Source organism: Phasianus colchicus, chromosome 1, assembly GCF_987193195.1.
Source record: "Phasianus colchicus chromosome 1, bPhaCol1.hap1.1, whole genome shotgun sequence".
Lineage (NCBI taxonomy): Eukaryota > Metazoa > Chordata > Aves > Galliformes > Phasianidae > Phasianus > Phasianus colchicus.
Genome location: NC_143436.1, coordinates 78750187 through 78771504, shown reverse-complemented (window position 1 = coordinate 78771504; position 21318 = coordinate 78750187). Strand labels below are relative to the sequence as shown.

The 21318-nt window shown below is 36.9% G+C and overlaps 1 protein-coding gene across 2 annotated transcripts in view; it reads left to right on the top strand.

The window, feature by feature from the left end:
* MAN1A2 (mannosidase alpha class 1A member 2) overlaps positions 1–21318 on the top strand; it is a 138373-nt gene that overhangs the window by 44552 nt on the left and 72503 nt on the right. For both annotated transcript variants that reach the window (XR_004169200.2, XM_031610253.2), the window contains exon 3: positions 8114–8210. Coding sequence is in view for 1 of the 2 variants with exons in the window: in XM_031610253.2 (XP_031466113.1) it covers positions 8114–8210 (97 nt within the window). In the remaining variant the exon portion in view is untranslated. The remainder of the gene's footprint in view (positions 1–8113; positions 8211–21318) is intronic.

The window sequence follows — 21318 nt, the reverse complement described above, 5'->3', positions numbered from 1 at the left end:
CTCACACGTATATTGCTGTGAACTTCCTCTTGTCTTCTAATTTGACTGTATGAATTGCAATGTATTTTGTGTTTTGAGACTGTTGTGTGCTAAATGCTGCCCCATTGAAGAAATAAAGGAATGGACTAAACTGCCTTTCTCTCGGTTGGAATTGTAATTTGTGTCTATCTTCCTTACAGAGACATTGATTTCTTTTTGTTTCGCACAAAAATTGGAGGTCTGAAATAGCAGATTCCTCCAACTCTGTGAAATCAAGTTTGAAGTTAGACAGTGGATTCAAAGGGTAGTTCAAATGTGACAAATGACAGAAGTATAGACAGCAAGATTGCATAAGTCTTATTCTCTTAAGAAATCAGGTTTAAAAAACTGGCAGTCCTGTATCTGAATTCTGTTTTGTACACTTACTGAGAGAAGAGCTATGAAGAAGAAAAAGCATTTAATCATGTGGAGGTCTTTTTATACTGCATAACTCCTCTTTTCATAGTTAACTGTTCATGGTTTCCTTGCTAATCTCATTTATTTTTGTAACTGCACTATTTCTGATCTAGCTAAATTGGCTGTCTTCTCTGGAATTTCTTTCAGCATTTTGGAAACAAATTGAAGCAATTTTATTTTGGAAACAAATTGAAGCAATTTTATTTTTTTTCAATATATTATTTTCATTTTCACAGTCACTTGGGTAGGGCATCTGTTTTTAGTAATGTTTCTGTATTTTGTTAAGATTTTTGCTCTGTATTTTATAGCTTGCTACATCTGCCTTTTGATCACAATAAAAATAAACTACTATAAATACTACTACCTATCTTTTTCAGTATTTAAAACAACACTCCCTCCGTGTGTGAGAGTGTATCCGTGTGTATGTTTTAGTAAGTGGCTCTGTTTCAACACTCCTGAAGTGCTCTGGATTCTCAAGTGTAATTCAACCTATTGAAAGCAGCTATGTTGGCTTTAAGCCAGTTTTGCTGTACTTTTTTGATGATTGCCATCTCATTTTTACTGAATGACATCTATATAAAGTCAAGGTGGACTCATTTTCATCATGACGTAGTATAGCCTTTTGGCAAACTAATTTTCAATGACTGTATCAAATTGAAAGTTGTTTGATCAGTGCTTTGGCCAGTACAGGCAAGTTTGAGATGTCCCTTTCACAGATTCGTATCTGTGCATGCTGGGTGATTGTATGGTTTAAAAAACTAATTTTAAAGACGTTAAGAATTATGCTTATGAGAAGTCTTGCAATTTGTTGTACTTAATTTGCTCAGACAGAAGGAAAATAAAACTTCTTATCTGTGTGGCTGGTGCAGTATTACTGCAGCATGGCCTAGATTGCTTGCTTTGGTTGGTAACTTAGAGTGCACACTAATGTGAAGAATGCATGTGTTTGAGGGCATTTAAAAAACAAATCAGTTCCTTCAATTTTTAGCAATTGCAGAATTCTCTAGCACACTTGTACTGCTAGAAGAATGTTAAAAATTCAAGATCTCTAAAAACAAAGTTGTCTTCTTTCAGGCCATTATGACAAAAACTGCTTTTCAACAATGAACTATAACACATCCACAGTATTTAAAATTTTTAAATGTGAAGTAAAATCAAGAAAACAAATACTGTACAGTCATCCAAATGAAATATAGCAAAACCCCAGGTAAACTACTTGCTGCAAGAACTGTTAGGTTTCTCTGAAATCTAATGGAACTTCTTGCTGTCTTTTGAATTTTGTTCTTCCTTTTTCTTCCTGTACTACGGAGATTTTCCTAGCAAAAATTGTGAGTTCTGGTTGGGAAGTACTGTATATTAAATTTCAGAAGATGTAGAGTACAAAATATTTTGCAGGTAGAAAACAGTATCCTCTGAAACCTGGTAGAAATTGTACTTTCTGCTGGTCATTTTTGCAGGATTTCTTTTGTAGCCCTTTCTTTATTTCCCAGAGCAACACAGAATATATGAACATTAAAAAATTGTTTGATATAAATACTTTGAGGCTATGTTTCTGAATTGCTGTGTATCATTGACTTCATAAAATATCATTGTGAACTACTGGTAGTTGATCAGCCAATTCTTTTGTGGTGTGTTCAGCTAACACATAGCCCATACGTGTATGCTTCTTCAGTACGTGACACTTTCAACAATTAGTGTGTTCTGGAACTTGGATTCTTGGTCTGCACTGGTGGCATCTATTCTTTTTTTCTGCTTATCAGTGGACTAGAAGGTGATTTAGACAGTTTTTTTTTTTAAAGGATCAAATAACTACAAAGTCGTATATTTGATGCATTAACTATGTATTAACAGAAACTAGAAGAGGAAATAAAGTAGTTGAACACATACCAAAGATTTTTTTTTTTAAATGATGATCATGATACATAAAGAGGGAGACCTAATGGACATATACACGATGCATCAAATAAAAACATTTGGCAATGTTCATTAGTTCAATAGCTGTTAGTAAAGTAGTCTTGGGTTTGAGGATGATGTCTCTCTTTTTTTGTCCTGGAGAAACTGGTTGGAAGCAGCTTTGTCAACACAGATTCAAAGTAGGAAACTGAGGCCTGACAGAAGAATTGCAGAAAAATCTAGTGGGATTCAATGATTAATTGTATAAAGATAAAATGATCCCCACTGGGACTGGGAGAGGATGAAATTAGAACTTGACACTTACTATGATAAGGTATGAGGTGATTTATTCCCACTTGAGAATGAGAGCTTGTTCTTTGGGAAGGTCACTCATAGTGCTTAATACCAGACAAAAAAAAAAGTGCTTTGGGAAGGGAAGACGAAATAGACAAAGTTCATTTGCTAGTGTATGGACATAGCATCTTGCATTCTTGGTGTAGTTCTAATCTCTCAGTTTCAAAAGAGAGTGGTAAAACTGCTGAAAGTACAAGAATAAGTTGATGAAGATGGTTAAATTGTCTGAAAAGGCAAGAGTGGAAGCACTGCTTTCTAGTGGCTGGTGTGCAGTTCTGTTACAAAGATAATCTGTGAGTTTTCTGAACACAGGATTAGTTAAACCTGTGACTCTACCAGGTTCACTTGTAGCAATAAAAACACAGCACAGATATCAAAAATACAGATTCACTAGGTTAAAAAAAAAAATCAAAACACTTTTGGCTTTCTTACAGAAACTTGAGCAGTCAGTTAACTGCTGTTTCCCACATTTATGCCATTGATGTCTACTGTTTCAGTTCTTACCAAACTGCAGTATTGTCCCCTTAGTTCCATCAGATGTCTTTTATGCAAACAGTCAAGTTCTCCATTTTGCATTAATGTGATTGACGTTTTTGTTCTGATATAATAATGGATCTATTGCTAGTTATTTCAGAAAATGGAGAACACAGCTTTGTGTCTTAGAGCATGTTCCAGACAGATTTTTTGCATGGCAGAAGTTTAAATGGATACTTTAATTTCTATTTAGGTAGAAATTTGTAGTTTCTGGAAGAATAAAATAATGATTTTTCTAATTATCTTCAAGCATCTGAGTGTCAATACATTAAAAAGATTATTCCTTTCTAGTCACAGCAATTCTCAACAAATTGTTTTATTTGCTTATTTCGTAGGACTCTGATTTAGTTTTTTTAAGTTAAATCTCTACCCTTTTTGAGGAGCTGGAAAGAGACCTTTAAAAATAATAGTTCAAGCCAGACTGCTTCAGTGTGCTGCTGTAGTGATGAGACTACCCAACAAAAGTCCTTTCCATTACTGTAATCTCCCTTTGTTGTTGAAAATATAATTTTGTTAAAAGACATCATTACAATTCTGCCTTTATGAAAAACCAATTTCTTAGCAAGCACAGTGGATAAGATGCAAGGAACCAGGCACACACACTCTAAAGTAAGTAAAAGGATCTAAGTATTTTGTATGTACAAAAGCAGTTCCATTTGAGACAGATCCTGCTTTTTGCCATTCTGGCAGCAGAGTCCAAATTAATTTTTTTTTGTAGAACTATCATGCTGTACATGCACTATTGCCTTGCTGACTTGTATTTTTGGATGCATCCCGTGAAAAATATTTTTGAGACTGGTATGTAATGAACCTATTCCAATAGGATTTGTTTTCTGTTGAAAGGAGAATCAGTCATCTGGAATTAATAGAACCGGTGAGAGTTCCATCAGTAATACGTTCGTTCTCTGGTGGCCACGTGATAAGATCTTCATATTATATGCTATCAAATGCCAAGGACTTACTATAAGCATGTTACTTATAGTTCCTGAGACAAAGTAATATCCTTTGCTAGAGTTCTAGCAGTCAGAGGCATGTCTTCTGCCATCTCCCAAACTTCCGTTCCCAGTTATATAGGTATGCATCCTGTTACTACATCTGGCAGCAACACAAATCTCATGTTCTTACCACATCTCTTGGAATATAATGCTTACAAAACTCAATATTCTGTACAGGAGCTGCAGGATTTCTCATGTACACAGTTGTCTGCTTACCTGATGCGCTGAAGTCTTTGCTCAGTGGTAGACAAGGATATCACCTTCTGTACCAGAATTATTTGCTGCGTTCGTCTGGAACAAATTGGTTCATTTGCTAATGTGAAAATAATAAAAAGATCCTTGGAGAACTATAATTTCAGTTCCTTTGTTTCCTGTTTGGGAGAGGCAGAAGAGACATGGCAAACACCTGCTCATGTTTATGCAAGTAGCCTATACTCTTCAAAATATAATTTCCTTTCTCAGAATGTTAGCCACTACAGTCAACTATGTCTTAGTTTCTCATGTTTGACAGTGCTTCTGTATCTTCTTAGGTTACTTTTTCATTAATTGATTAATCTGGTGAAATTAGTTCCTTTAAGATGTCTATCTTACAATTTCTCTTAAGATGGCATTCAGGTATCTTAGAAACTTAAAGACTTTTGAAACTTGCAGCAGTGTATACTTTATGCAGTGTGTATAGTTTCCTCAGAACTAAATGATCTGCTTACAAACTTTTTTTTTTTAACAAAATTGCACCTTCTCCTCAGTTTCTCAGTAGGCATAGCAAATTGGAACAGTGAAATATTCCCATTAATATTCTGCCAAGAGTAAACAATGTATTGCTCTTTCTTTTGGTCTTAGCCAATTTGTTATCTATGCTGATATTTGTCTACAGTTTGTCTGAGACTTTTACAGAGCTAAAATATCAGTAGTGACTTGATTCTCAGTTGTGAAGAATGTCATTGATGCATTCTAAGGTCTTAGAAGCTCATTTACCCTTTTATGGAAGAAGGTTGGTTAGAGCTGCTATGTCATGGGCACCCTGTTGTTTAGATATGTTATCAAACTAAGATACAGAGCTCAGTGGTAACTTTTTAGCTCTACACTCTAGTGCTTTCTAAAAATACAAGCCTGTTTTTCTTCAAAGTGGTGTTTTCAGGATGTCTTGTTTTACACACAATAATTCAGGAAGACCTTGACTGTCCTGTCCCGTCCTTAAGTAGCCCTGTCTGATCTCGTAAATGACCTTGCTTTAGTCTAGAGGTTGGAATGCAGATATTCTGAGGTCCCTTCCAGCCCGAGTGAAGCTGTGATTCTTGATCCTATCACCATGAGTTAATAAAAAGAAAAAAGAAATGGATTGTTTCTGGATAATATTGGTAGGAACTCTCAGAGCTATGCTATCCGTGATCAGCTTTTTTACTGTATTTAGTCATTCTGCAGCTTTCTTATGCTAGCAGAGGTTCTCTTTACCTGAGCCATCTTTGTTTCAGTAGCTCTTAATCAATTATAGAGACATGTGCTTGTTAAACACTAAGGAATGTATCAGTGCTAGTGAAATGGCTCTTTTCTCCTCTTTTAGTATAATACTAGTGTTCTCTTTTTCTTACAAGTTCGTGTCCTGCTTGTGTATCCCTGCTAAGTTCCAAGTTATCATCCAGGCATAAGTTGATTCCCTCCAAGCTTCTCCTGTCTCAGCTGATGTTCAGACAAATTATGGCTGTCTGGTTTGGATGGGGTTCTCATGATGGTTGTAGAGAGACAGTAACTTGTACTTTGCATCTCTCAGTGAGCAGCATGGATGCAGTTTGAAAGACTTGTGTTTACGGGATGTTGACTTCCAGTGAGTCCTGAACTTAGTGAGAGAAAAGAGCTGCTGTTTGCCTTGTGTTAGATAGTGCCTATGAGCCAATGTGTGCTTCTTCCTTACAATTTTCTCTGGGTATGGTGATGGATTAAAATAAGAATGTTACATTCTTGTAAATCATGCAGTTACTTGCTATAATATAATCAGTTTCTTAAGGATCCTTAAGTATAGGTCTTTAAGTTGCATTACTGTAGTTTCATTTTTTTTTTTTCCTTTTAGGGAGCTTTTCTCAAACTTTATGGAAATGATTATTTAATTTCTATACATTTTCTGGAGGTTTTTGTTTATTTAACAGTATTTTAATACCACTTTTAAAAGTCATAATAGAAAAATAAAATATGTATAGCACTGTGGATACAACTGCATGACTGTTAATTCAGGAGTTGTCTTCAGAATTAGTTTGTTTCTAACTTCCTTCTGTCTGGGTAATTTTTAAGTGATTTGTAAGAATCAGATTTCTTCCTGTTACCTGCTCTGATCTGCTTATGGAGCTGTTGGAGAGGGTCTAGAGGAGGGCCATGAAGACAATCAGAGGGCTGAAGCACCTCTCTGTGAAGACAGGCTGAGGGAACTGGGCTCGTTCAGCCTGGAGAAGAGAAGGCTGCAAGGAGACTTCATTGCAGCCTTCCAGTATTTAAAAGAAGATCATAAACAGGAGAGGAATCAACTTTTTACGAGGGTAGACAGTGTTAGGATGAGGAGGAATGGTTTAAGTTCGAGTAGGGAAGATTTAGATTGGATGTCAGAGGGAAATTCTTCACAGAAAGAGTGGTGAGGTGCTGGGACAGGCTGCCCAGAGAGGTTGTGGATGCTCCGTTCCTGGAGGTGTTCAAAACTGAGTTGGATGGGGCCCTTGGCAGGCTGATCTAGTACTAGATCTGTAGGTTGACGGCCCTGCCTGTATCAGGGGGTTGGAGCTTGATGATCCTTGAGGTCCCTTCCAACCCAAGCAATTCTATAATTTAGGTAATCAATATGATTATACTGCAGTTCTGTACTTTCAGTTTTGTGGCTGCAGAACTTCAGCTGTATGCAAACAAAGAATTTATTGCTTAGCAGATGATATGTGCAACTAATACCCTTGTGTAATGCTATAATGGGATAATAATAGCAGGGTGGCAAAGTCTTTGGTGGCAGCAAATGAGAATGAGCCCAAATGCAGCAGCCACAGATGCAGAGGAAAAGACCTGCTTACCTTTGGAAGGCCTCAGGTAGGCAGGGATTTCCAGCAAGAGATGCTCTCACCTCCACTGCCAACCCTTAAATGAGGTCTGGGAGGGAGTGGATCCTGGTTCCATCCCTTCAAGTCACTCAGGTGCATCATACACCTCAGCTTCCCTGGGTTGGCCCTGCCTTCCCAGCAGGTGCTCAATCACTGTTTCAGGCCATGATTTAGCATTTCCACTACACTGCGGACCAACAAGATTTTGGTGATTATTTTTTTTTAGTAATGGAAACTTCTATTAAAAAGAAGATCTCATGGAAACAGATACTTCGGGAACCATAAGCTGTAAATAAATTGTCTACTGCATCATTCATTATGCTTCCTAAAGAACAAAGCTTTTGGTGTTTGTCATGGTAGAGTCTGTTCCACAGTATATCTCTGTCAAGTAGGTGTTCCCAATAAGAAAACAAAAAGTATGATACCGCTGTAAGATTATGCTGTTGCATCAGACTATGACTAAGCAAAATAAATCCCTTTTGAACTTCAGATATTGTTAGATTTTTTTCTTTTGGATAGCAGCTTAGGAGTTAGGCAATATTTTTACCAGTTCCTTAATGTCTGTGAACATATTTAAGGTAAAGAAAACAGAAGTGAACTAATACAGAGCATCCTGTAACTCAAGTCAAATAGACTTCTGTTTTCAGAAAATGCTCGCAGTGTACCATCTGATTTCTTTAGCAAGCAACCAAGAAATAATGGCAAAATAATTATCAGTATGCTGTAATGAATAAGGAAGATGAAGTTTCAAATAAGGAATAAAATACTGTATTACTGTATTTGTATGAAGTAGCTTCAGAATATAACTGAATCTTGGCTTTTTTCCTCTCTTAGATGATGAAGCATGCCTGGGACAATTATAGGCAATATGGATGGGGACATAATGAGCTCAAACCAATTGCCAGGAAAGGACATTCCACCAACATATTTGGTAGGTTATATTTTCTTTTCTTTTTTTTTTTTGGTCCATGCTGTCCTCTTTGAATGTCTACTCAAGCATTCTGTTTTAATATAAATCTTGAAATGTGCACCACAGAAGCGTGGTTCAATGGCTAAATGGCTCTTCACTAAACTAGCTATTGGGAGTAACCTATTCATATTGTTGCAAAAGCAAAGTTGTGTCTATGCGTGCTGTTAATTTGTCTGTGTGTGTGTATGTGTGTGTGTGTGTATATATATATAAAACCAGCAGGTAGCATGGTCATGATATTTGGGGATGCAGTTAACATAAATTTGCCTTAAAACATACAAACAAACAAACAAACTCCCCACCTCTTCTTGCTTAAATTTTTTAAAATTTTTTTGTGGATGATTCAAAAAAGCGTGCATTCGTGATGCTGAAAAGCTGCTTGCCACATGATGAGTTTTTAAGTAGCTTTCAAGAGAGAAAAAAACTTGAGAAGACAAGGACTTTGTCACTTAATCTGACTTTTGGATTTTGAGTATGTGGATTGAACAAAAGAAGGCAAAGTTGAAAAATAGAGAAGTGTGGAGATGGACCATGAGGAAATTCAAGGGATGAACTGAGATTATTTGAGCAATGAAGTGTGAATATAAGTGTTACAAATGGCATTTTAAATAGTATGAAATATATGGAAGGTAAAGATAAAAAAAAAAATTGAATAGCCTGTGTTGCATGTGTGATCAGACTTACAACTAGATGGGCTTTTCTTCCTTAAAATCTCAGTGATCTGCAGCAGTGCTACTTTTTTTTAATGCTAAGACAGAATAGGTAGAATTGTTATAGGAAAATAGCAAGGATTTTACTGATCTTGAAATGAGGAAATAGATCTATCCAGTTCTAACCCCTCTCCACAGCAGGGGGTTGGAACTGGGTGGACTTTACGGTTCCTTCCAACCCACTCCATTCTGTGATTTGAAATGTGTGCAATACTGTAGGGTGTTTTTGATTTTAATTCTCTTCAGGGGTTCATGCTATGTTCATCTCTTCCGTGATACCCAAGAAAGATAGAAATTTTATAATATCTACACTTTATGTCAAAAGTGAATGTGCTTGAACTGTGTATACTTTAAGTATGCTACTTGTTTACTTGAAATCAAGACTTTTATTGTTTTTTTAATAAGGTAATAGGCTAACAACATTGTATGAGGTTGGCTCTCATTGCAATGGGGATTTAGTTTAGTTATCCTGCTTTAATACGTGAATTTGTTTTTTGGAGATTATAGATATACTAATGAGGATTGTGCAAGTATCTGGTTTTCTGTGTTTAGTGGCAGAACCTAAAATAAATTATTTTGGCTTAAACTGAAATTTTGTTAGCATTTTGTTTTCATCCTTAGGGGAAAAAATAAACTAATTCTGAGCAGAGTTAAGTAACTAGTTTTAAAAGTATTTGTTCTGGATTTGGCCTAGATGGTGCTGATCACACACTGATGTTTGGTTGTTGCTGAGCAATGAGTGTGTGCCCAGGGCTTGGCTGGGCCTCTCAGTGGGGAAGAGGCGCTGCCAAGAAGATGTGTGACAGGGGGTGGTGCCCCCAGGGTAGGTGTCTGATTTAGGCCAGGGGTCATCCCATACCATGTGGCACCATATGGAAGGCTATCATGCTGTGAGCTGTTAGCCAGGGGCGGCTGCTTCTTGGGAGTTGTGGGGCTTCAGTCAGTAGGGAGTGAGATGTTGTTTTGCTGGCAGTTGGCATTTTGGTTCTGTGTCAGTTGGCAGGTGGTGAGTAATTTCATTTCTGCTGTATCTATTGTTATTGTTGCTTTTCTATTTTCATTTTCTGTCTCAGTAAATAGTTTTTATTGCAGCTCATGAGTTCTGTTTTGTTTCTAGTTCTTTCTCTCACTCACAGGTGGGGAGGAGTGAACGAACAGCCGTGTGGTGCTGAGCTGGGGTTGGGTTAAACCAAAACAAGATTGTATCTGCTCTCTCTGCCCCTGCTTTCCTCATCTTTTTTTCTTGAAACCATTCACGCATCTTACCAATTAAGTAATTCTATTTATATCTGCACTGTTTTTTGTCAAAATTTATATGCATGATGAACTCCAACCTTGAAAGGAACACATACTGGAACAGAAGGGAGAGTTTTAACTAGGTACTCTCTCCTTCTGTCTCCTGCTCTCAGCAAATGAGCAAGCAAAAACTGACAAAAAGCACACAAACCTACAGTGCATGGAAAACTATTTAAATTTATAGGAGAATAATTTCATGAAGCAGCCCTGCCAGCAGTCAGTTGAATGAGGATTGTTCAACTTCACTGTAAACAAATGGCTTGGAGTCTGGTTAATTACTTTTCTTCATACACTGGAACCCGTTTTGTTACACCTTATGTATATGGTATGAAAGGTGGGATTTGTTTTACTTTTCTGTGTCCCTTTATAAAGCAAATGGTTGGGTCAGATGGAGCTGTCTAGGGCAACGGGGAACAATTTAGCATATTTAGGAGAAAAAAATGGACAGATTTTAAAGAGTGAAATAGAAGTTTCAAAATGCAGTCAGAGCTGAGCATAGCACAAGGAGATAATGTGAGGCTGCAGGGAGGAGCAGAGAGCATCAGGCTTTTGCTGTGACAGTCAGAAAGACATTTCTTAGGTTCCAGAGCTCTGTTTGGTATTCTGAAGTAATTTCTCTTTGCTACCTTTTGCACATTGTCAATACTTGCATTTCTGCCAGGAAAAATGTCTTTGGAGGCATCCTGTGGTTTAACTTGCTTTTTACCTGGCTGCATGTGATCAGTAAACCATGGCTTCCTTAGTGTTTTTTTTCCAACTGATGACAATTTTCAGTATTCAGCTACATGACCATGTACTCCTTGCTGTAGAATTCATGAGGAATTCTGTTCATTAATTTGCTAAGGATGATTTTATGTCAACTTCAGTTTGCAACCCAGACTCTTTATGAAATGAGTTATTTTTTCCTTTATAGGAGAAGCAAACATTTTCTAATGTGTATGGTGCCATATTTTAAAGTGATTTTTGAATTGTAGTTTTACTCTTTTTTTTTCTTTTTTTTTTTTTTTCCTCCTTTGCTTTTTCTGATATGTCTCCTGGGGTGAATTGACTTGCAGACTGGAAGACTTGCTACTTTACTTGTTTGGAATACTTTTGCTTTGTAATTTTAGCACTGTTGTCTGAAAGGAACTGTAGAATTCTCTCACTTTCAGGTCTCTGATCCTCTTGTTCCAGTTAAGTATCTCAGCTGATTCCATAAGTGCCGCTCCTTTTAAAATTCAGATGTTATCTTGTGCCATTTAATTTTTAGCTAACTCATGCTATGATTGCTCTGTTCAAGGCTATCTCAGTGAAAAACTTTCCTGTAATGTGCTCAGGATGTATCAAGTGTAGAATAAAGTATTGTTGACTTGGTGGATCGTTGAGGAGAGGGAGAAAAACAATTGGTAGTTCTTGTACTAGGAATATTTAGGCTGTATTGTTACTGCTAGTATGTTACCAACCTCTGTTACCTGTAAAACAGCATTCCCCTGTGGTATTTGCCTTTATAGAAGCATTACAGAACTGTTTTTGAAGTCTGATGCTATTTTTAATAAATGCTGCTCAGCAAAACCTGTTTCCATTATTCTCTCAAAGATTATATGACCCAAATTACTTTCTGCTATTACTGCAGCCCGCTGTACTTCCTTCTCAGTTCCTAGCACATCTGTGACTTGAAAGAAAACCTCCTGAGTTTGTTAGTTGACCTGCAGCTAGAATCTCTTGCTAGTCTTCTAGAGATGTCTGACCTTGGTGACTGTAAGCTGTCAAGGAGAGCTTCTAGAAGTGTTGCCTATTAAACTGTCATCAGTCAGCTAAAATCTTAAATAGTGCCTTTCCAGAACTGGGGTCAAATCATTAGTTGCATGGTACTGCTTTTGAAAAGGAAATTGGGAATTAGTGGACTTCTAAAGATATTTACATGTAGATAACAGAATAGGAGCATTTATAGGTTCTGTGTTGGTGAAACATAGCTGATCTGCTTTTGAAAATCTAAGATCTGTTGTTTATTTCTTCCCTTTAAGATAAAATAAGGTATGCAAATATACCAGAGAGGAAAGGTATAACATCTTTCCAGTTACTTTTGATTTGTAGGTCTGCTGATGATTTTTTGCAGCTGTTTTTTTAATTTTTATTTGTTTCTTCATTAAAAAAAAGTAGTTTTAAGCAGCTACAGATGCTGGATTAATTTGACAGCCTCGCTGTGTCATTCTAGAGGTAGGGTTTTGTGGGATCTGGATCAAGTTCTCATTAGAACACAAAGGGTGAGAGGAAGATACTGGTGGAAAATGATGCATGTAAGATGGTAGCAAATATGGCAAATGTTGATTTACTTTGGAAGGGTATCAGGTTTGGTGGTTTCAGGTTGTCTTGTTGTGGTGTGATCTGGCCACTATTTGAGGATCAGAATAAGCATCTGAAATACACTCTTTAAAAGTGGTTTGATCCTGCAGTTGTTTGGTGGCCCATAGGTGACTATATTACAGAAACACTGTTAAAATTGCTCAGTCCAGTTCAGAGATATTTTAGCTCAGTATCTGATGGTGTAGTTCCGGAAGGACAAGCTTTGAAGACACTTTGTTGTGATTTAAATTGAGCAGGCTTGTATCAGTCTTCAGTTGTTATTCAGAAAAAAGAAGTTTGAAAAGCTAAACAACTAAATGAGAATCTGAATGAACTTGAATGAAAAAAATGAAGAAAAAAAGACCGCAGTCCTTGGCAGTAGAGAACATTGGCCTCAGTATGACTAGAAATCACTGGTTGTCATCTGACCTGACACTTTTTGAAATGGGAGTTAAAAGATACACTTGTAGGTTTGGAGTAATTTTAACTCAGAATTAACTAATTTTAGCTAGGAATTAAGTGAGGATATTTCATTTGTGAAATAGGTGTTGAGTCCTGCAAAACTACAAACATGTCCATACAACTAGCAGTGCATTTCTAAACTTTGCATTTAGACAGTTTTTGTCTAGAGATGAGCTGCATTATATAGTTAGTAAGCTGAATTTTTTTTAACTTGCTAATTTATTGCTTGATTTCTGCCAACTCATTGCATGCATCCTCTTGCCCAGCTCACTGTGCCAGCCCATCTCAGCCTCTGTTAGCAATAGAATGTCACTGGGCCTACTGTCTGCTACTGCTGCAGCAGCGTGGGAAGCTCTCATTGCAGATTTCTTTGTTGCTGAACCAACTGGGAACTGTCAGGGCATTTCTCCATGGTGCCAGAGAGCAGGAGCAGCAGTGTTACCGAGCACTGTGGAGGAAACGCATTCATCAGACTGTAAGGATATGAGGCTGTTGCAAGAATAAGCTGAGTCAGGCAAAGGATTTTATTTTTCCAGTACTTCTGACAAGTACAGTATAACTTATTCTGAAGTCTAAAAAACAAGAGGTGGAATGCTTCTTGGTAGTGCTTTTACATGAAAATGCTTTTACAAATTTTTATTTTTTTGTATTATGCTGGAAGAATGCTCATTAGTTTATTGGACATTTTTGTTGTCTTTCATTATACTGGTTATTGAACTGCTTGAAATTGTCTGACATTTTCTGCTATCCCACTCGATTTTCAAGGTCATACAACTGAGTGTCAGGTTTTGTAGGCCTTCTCTTTTTCTATATTTTTAACTACCATATAAGCAACAAATACTTAAAAATAATGGAAGCAAAACATTTTTACTGGGAGGAAACTAAATGATAAACTCAAAAGAGTATATCACCCAAAGGTACAACCTTTTGACAATATGGTTAAAACCTTCTAATATGTCTAATGTGTCTTCTAATTGTAAAAATCCTAAGTCAATTCCTGCTCAATATCCATTTTGTGTGTGTGTACTTCAGCCTCTGAATCCATGTGGATGATGAATAAAAACAGTAAAGGAATTATGTGTATATGTTAACAAATTGATTCTTGGCTTCTTATTGGTTTTATGAAAAATAGTTGGTGAGTAGTAGTTTTATCTTGACTCTACTTGCATAAATAACTTACCCATTATGTAATTTTTTCATGGAAAACAAAAGGGGAAAAACTTCTCTCGTGCTACTCTCTAGTAAAGAGAGCTAATTGTACAATGCGAATTTCAGCCAGATCTCTGTATTTAAGAAAAATGTGAAAAGATCAAAAACCTATTCAATTTTAAAATAAATGAAACTGGCCTTTGAACAGCCAAATGCAGCTGTGACCTGTGCAAAAGCAGTTATGAGAGGCTACACTGAGACAGTATTGAACATATGTATTGTGAACGTGTATTCTTTTTGCCCAGTAACACATTTTGGAAGACAAAGTTTTAAGAACATAATTCTCATTAATTACTGGCCTAATCTGGAATCAGAACAGTGTTCTTACAATGCAAGAAAAGTTCCATCAGGTTGGATGAGACATGAAAGGTGATAATTACTCTTCTACTAGCTGCCTCGGAAAGAAGTGTAAGAACAGGAAAAGCATGTAGTAACTGGGTGTTTCTCTAAGTACTGTCTGAGTTTGTGTGGTGTTACTGCTTCAGGAGCCAGAGGCAGTAAGTTTTAGTTGATCACTTGTAGTTTATTTTTTCATTACTTTGTCCATTCTGTTTTTGAGCCTATGCAAGCTTTAGGGTTCCCACAATATCTTGTTACAGGTGGTTCCACAGTTCGATTCCACATTTTGAACTTTTCTGATTTTGAACTGTCTCCTTGTTGTATTAGGTGGCTGGCTTTGATGTCAGAGCAGAACCTTAAGAAAGTATCCATTATTTCTGTTTTTCTTCCCTTTCATGAGTTTGCAGAACTGTGTTCTCAATTGTCTTTCTTATGTGGAGAGTATTGGTATAAGCCGTTTCTCATACATATGTTTTTCTACCTTACACATTGCTATCTCTTTTTTCTGTGTTTTTCCTACTATTTTGAGAGGAAGATTAGAATGTTGCATTATGTTTTGTTCCCTGTTTCTTTTTAAATTGTATTTTGCATTTATTAGGCAACCTATGGAGTCTAGAAGCTCACAGCAGAGTGGCTGCTCTGTGGCGTCATTACTTTTCAGTATCCTCATCCAGTGTGTATAGCATTTCCACGTGATGTATTAATATATCGAGTAGCATGTATCTAAGCATTCATCTCTGATCATACTGGTGATTTTCCTTGTAATGGTAATTGTAGATTTGTACTTAGTCTATTTCCTGTCTTTTAATCATTATTCACCTGTGGGAGAGCAATCTTCTCTTATCCTGTGCAGTTTTTTTCTTAAGAGCCTTTGTTGAGGGATGTTCTCACATAACCTGCTGTATATATTTTCCATCCAAATGTTAGTTGACTTCTTAAACATTGATGCTAACATACAACATCCCTTCCCTGTAACTCTTGACACTTCCTCAGTTCGTCTAATTTAGACCTGTCTTCTGATGCTGTTAATCAGGCAAGCAGTGTTTTATAAATGTTACTTTGCTCCACTGCAGAAGTGGTGTTTAGTCAGAGTATGGTTGTTCTCTGAGACTTCCAAATGAAAGCAGGTAGAATATGATCTGGCCATGCATTCCCTCTTAAATACTTATGGTGCTGATGCCATAAAAAATAACAATAGTTCACTAAGAACGTTTTTTGAATGTTACTGCTGTTTTGTTAAATTGTGTGGTTTTGGATATCAAAGTATTTCACTGTGAGCAATCGTTGTCTTCTGTTCTTCCTGTGAGTAATACAGTATTCCCGTGGAATGCTTTTTACCCGGTCTGTATTAATTCCTACCTCCTCCTTCCCACCGAACTCTTAAAATAAAATCCCACGACATTATTCAGAAGATTGAAAATTCTGTCTTTAAAAAAATTTGTAATGAAATGCAGATGCGAAGTGAGATTAGAAAAACACGTCTTTATTTCTGTAATCTGCTTTATAGAACGGTGAGGTACACATCTATGTCAAATGGTTAAGGGTGAAATTACATCATATTGGAGTTCAGGGCTCGGGATCATACAGAGAATTTTTATTCTCTCTAATACCATATCCTTTCCTGTTTTTTTTTTTTTCTTACAAACCAGATGGTTTGCTCTGAGGGGAAAAAAAAGAGTTTTCCATTGGAAATCTTTGAATTTGTGTTTGTTTTGTCTTGGTAACAATCTAGATTGCTAGGCTGCTATTCCTAAATTTAGGCTCATTTCCTATCATTTGGAACTACAAGAAGAGCATGCAATAACAAATTAAGCCTATCCAGCCTATTTTGGATGCTGCTTCAATGTTAAGTAAAAAAGCATGACAATTAAGTAGAGGAGTAGTTTTCCAAGTTATAAAACTAACTATGGAAAGGACAGCATCACAAACATACATACAAGATTGGAGGTGTGAGTGTGCTTCACTGTCAACTGAAGCCAGCTGTGAGGCAGCTGTAATTCGGAAGCATTTAACCGAGGAATCGAATCGAATCGAAGCATTTAATGTGAGTGCAGAGTTGTGATTGTGCCTAATATATCTTTTATTTAATCAGTGATTATTCATTCAAAGCTTTTTTTTACCTGCCTGGTAAAGTTATATGGGTACTAAAGTGAAATTAGTTCCTCTTCAGCTGATTGAGAGAAAATTTGTAATGTGGTTTGGACCAAAGTGTGTAGAACTGGCCCAAGCTTTTGATTGTGTAAAGATGAAAAAGCTTATGTGACATCATGGCTTAGAGGTTTGTTTTTTTGTGATGCTTTTCCCATTGCCTATCTGGTAAAGAAATAAGTTTTGTTTACAGTTATATATAGGAGCTTGTATCTTTCCTGTCTTGGAAGATCAGTATTTAGCTTGCCTCGTACGCAAGGTTTCTGTGGCTCTGTTTACATAACCATACTCAAAACCAGGCAGAACTGTGCTCTCATATTTGCTGTCAGGTATCACAGAATTACCTCGTTTGCTGCTGGATTTAACTGACAGTACTTGAATTCTGTATGTTTCTGAGCCATCGTTCACAGATACTCTTTAATTTTTCAATTCCTGATTTCTCAAAATTGCTCCAGATCTGTATTTTTGTTTAGCTTTGATTGTTTCTTTTGTGTAGCGCATTGTCCTCACCATTCACTTGTCCCTTCTCATGCTCTTCTGTCCTGTTGCGTTCCTCCTTTGTACAGAATTTACTATTGTCTCCTCTACGTTAATATTTTCTTAATCCATAGCTTATTCTGATCTTCACACATTGCAGCCTTTTGGTTATCATTAGGTTTTGTTCTTCTGCTACCTTGTCTTGGAGTTCCAGCATTAACCTTAACTACAGTCTACACACAGTTCGTTCTTTCCTTCTTCTGTTGATGCTAAAACTACAGTTTTGCATTTATGATTAAAAATAAAATAACCCCAACAAAAGGACATAATGGTAGAGAAACATAGAAAATTTAAATAGTGGGATACTAACATGCTATGTCCGATTCAAATTTAGTTTTGAGAACATGCAGGCTTTGTACTAGACGGCCTGCATTCTACTTTTGTATGAATTTTGATTTAAGCTGAAAGGCTAAGAGAGCAAAGCAAAGTAATTATGGGAAGTTCAGAGAAGATAAAGATATACTGTAGTATAATTCCAAGATTTAAAATTTGATTCTTAAGCTATTTAAGCAGCAGTTTGTTGATAGTATCCACCTGCAGGTCCACTTTACAATGGATTCAAAGAAGAAAAAATTAGCATACACTTCAGTGCTTTGTTCCTATTACTTCCTCATTTATAAAATCAAGCAAAGCTTTATATCAATTATTTTATTTTGTTTATATGCTAAAATGCTTTAAGTGCCTGGTACAAAAGATTGGGAATTTCTTTTCATGTTGTCTATTATCAGCAAATTAACAGAACAAAGCAATCAATGTGCTTAGTGTTTTGTTCTGCTTTTTTAATTAGTCTAAAATTTTAAAGACAATTGGTTTCTCCATGGATGCATAAAAGCTTATTTGTTGCATGTTATTGCTGAACTGAAATTGTATGTTGCAGTTTTATATGAAAAGCATTGTTTCATTGAGTAATTTTGAGGCACTTGTTTTCGGAGTGGAATTAAACTCTGTTCAAAAGTTGAATTCATTTTCTTAAACATTATCTTGTTCATTGTGACTCATTAAGATACTTTACAAGTTCTGTGCTTCAGTTGTGGCAGCTTTATTGCCAGCGCCTCATTAGAGATAAAGAGAACTGCTGTGATAATTGCTTGCTTTTAATTTTTATGTTTATTTTTCTACCAGGTCTATAATTGTCTATTGCATTGAAAAATCTTGCTGCTACAGTTTGAAAACTCAAGCTCTCTGAATCTTTTTGAGTAGAAATTGCTACATGCTGAAACATAGCCTTGCCTGGTTGACATGTTCCAACCATGCTTTAGCTGGCCAGGCAAGAATATCAGTACTGATGTACTTATTTTTTTTTAAGATGGTAATAACTCAATATTTAGTATCAGGCTGAGGTCTTTTCACTCTATTGCTAGGGATTAAAACACATCCCTGTATGAATAAAAAATAACAGTGCTAGTCTTATAGGTTCAATGTATGCCAGAGTGTATGAACTTGAGGCTTTGGACTTCCCCCCCTTTTTTTTTTCTGGAGTCACTGGGATGGCATAGGGAAAATCTGTTCTGTGTTTAGATCCATCCCACCCATCAAGTTAGTGTTGTACTGCACTGAAATCAGGCTCACATGTCTGAGGCAAAATTTAACTTTGAACTTGGAGTTATTCCTTCAAGACTTTGCTCCTCTTAGAGTCCTTTTACAGGTTGATTCCCCCAGTAAAATACGCTGGTAATAAAAAATGTTCTGCACTGATAGAAGTGGATTCTCCTTCTGATAGATGGAGATTCCATGATCCTGCTGCTTGAAAGTGAAAACCTTGTCCTTATATCCAGATCTCTAGTCTCCACACATCGCTAACTATATATTCCAGTTTTCTAATGCTAATGAAGCAAAGTGGGCTTTCTGGAGTGTAACTTATTTCCATAGCTGGGGTGCACTGACATTGAGATATTTGTTTGTATGTTACACAGCAAGTTACCTTCAATACCAGCTTAACCACATGTTTTCATAAAAGCAACTTCAACACTTCCCATAGCTTTTATGTTTGATGGTGGCATCTATAGGTTGACCATGTAAACAAGAATAAGAATCTTGTATGTTTCTGTCAGTGGTTTTAGGAAGTATTAAAACCCTACCTTGATTTTAAAGGAACTAATGAGGATTCCACTTCTGGGGTCTTTAATCTTTTCTTGTTAATCACAGAGTCATAGAATCGCTTAGGTTAGAAGGGAACACAGAAATACCTATTTACACCTTCCCTTAAGAAAATATTTCCTTTTCAGTCATTGCATAAGGTAGAAGGACAGGAATGGTTACACATACTTTTTAAGCCTGTTGTGTTTGACTTTCCTTGTAATGGCTTCATGGTAGTTTTTCTTTAGGCCTATTTCCTTGACTTGCTTGTTGCAGCCCTGCTTTGACAGTGTGCATTTTGATAACAAAGGCTCCTTTTGAATGGTCTGCATTTCCTTACCTCTGTGGCATCTATGGTCTGCCAGAACTGTTTTGGCAGTGCCACCTTTCTTTAGTACCTGGTGCAAATTCTTGGCTCAGGTAATAACTCTGCTAGGGAATTCCTGTAATCGATCCTTGGCTAGCTCCTAGGTGCATTGTAACACCTGTGTGAGTGTGCAGCAGACACTAAAGGGGAAAGAAAAATAAATGTTACCTTTTGTAGTTTTAGTTATTTGGAATCTGCTGGCTGTTTAAATTCCAGCTTTGCTTTTTCTCGAATCTGGTCTCTTGGTGTGGTGGGCTAGCCCTGGTCAGCAGCTCAGTACTGCACAGCCCCACGCTCAGCACAAATGGGAATAGAACAGGAACATCAAAAATGAGTTAAGATAAAGATATAACTAAATAGTGATGGAATGGTGCGAAGGTACAAGGTGTAAAAAGGCAATCGCTTGCCACCTCCCACAAGCAGACCCTTTCCCAGCCAAATGTAAAAGAATGGCTACCTGATAGACCTAGCCCCCCTGCACTCGTGTTTTATTGCTGAGTGTAACATTTTATGGTATGGATATCCTTTTTTGTCAGTTTGGATTACCTGTCCTGGCTATGTCCGTCCCCAGCTTACTGACTGACAGGCTGAGAGGAAAAGAGAAAGCCTTAGTGTTGTTCAACTGCTTAGCAGTAGCCTGAACTCTGGTACGTTGTCAGCTCTGTTTTTAGTCACTAATCCAAAACACAGCACCATAGAGGCTGCTTATGAAAAAAAAAATCACATAATCTCAGCCACACCTAGAATACCGTCTCACTGCTCAGCTTGGTCTAATGAAAGCCCCTGGGAAAATATTTTCCAGAAGTAGTTGGATTTGTCTGTGATACTTCATTGAAGTAAAGAATAGATATGAGTGACAGGTCAAATAATCAAAGTTTCTGTGAAGTACCTGCTTGATGATTGCTTTTCAACTCAGGGTACATTACTGCAGCTTGCTGGCAAATAATTTATCATAGAATCATTTGAGGGACCCTTAAAAGTCATCTAGTCCAACTCCTCTGCAGTGAACAGGGACATCTACAGCTAGATCAGGTTGCTCAGAGCCTGGTTCACCCTGACCTTGAATGTCTCCTGGGATAGAGCATCATCTTGTTCCTTCTTTACGTGATGTGTCACTTCTGCGGTCTCATTTCAGTTAATGCATCTTCTTTAGTAGCTCAGTGCTCACAGTCCCTTCTGTTTTCACATAATAGACTAAGCATTGCATCTAGTATCAAGACTTCTAAATGTTTATACTTAACCTTTTGTTATAGAAAAAAATGGGCTACTTACTGTCTTCATACACTTTCTGTCATGGAGCACATGACAATGATCTGTTGTCTCATACTCTGGTAGTCTCTTGTGAGACTTCAAAAAGCTGTAAATAAAGCAGTTCTTCATCTAGCACTTCAGCATATTGGAGGAATTTTAGATAGAAAGGCCAATTTTCTTTTAATAGCCCTACTGTTTACACTGTCATATCATTTGCTAGATATTTCAGACTGTGGATTCGTGTACTATCAAACAAGTGAGTTATTTGTCTAACCTCAGGAAACTGAAGTCTACTTAAATATAAACCTGACTTACAATTTGCAGTCCTTTTGAGTAATACTCTTCCTTAATG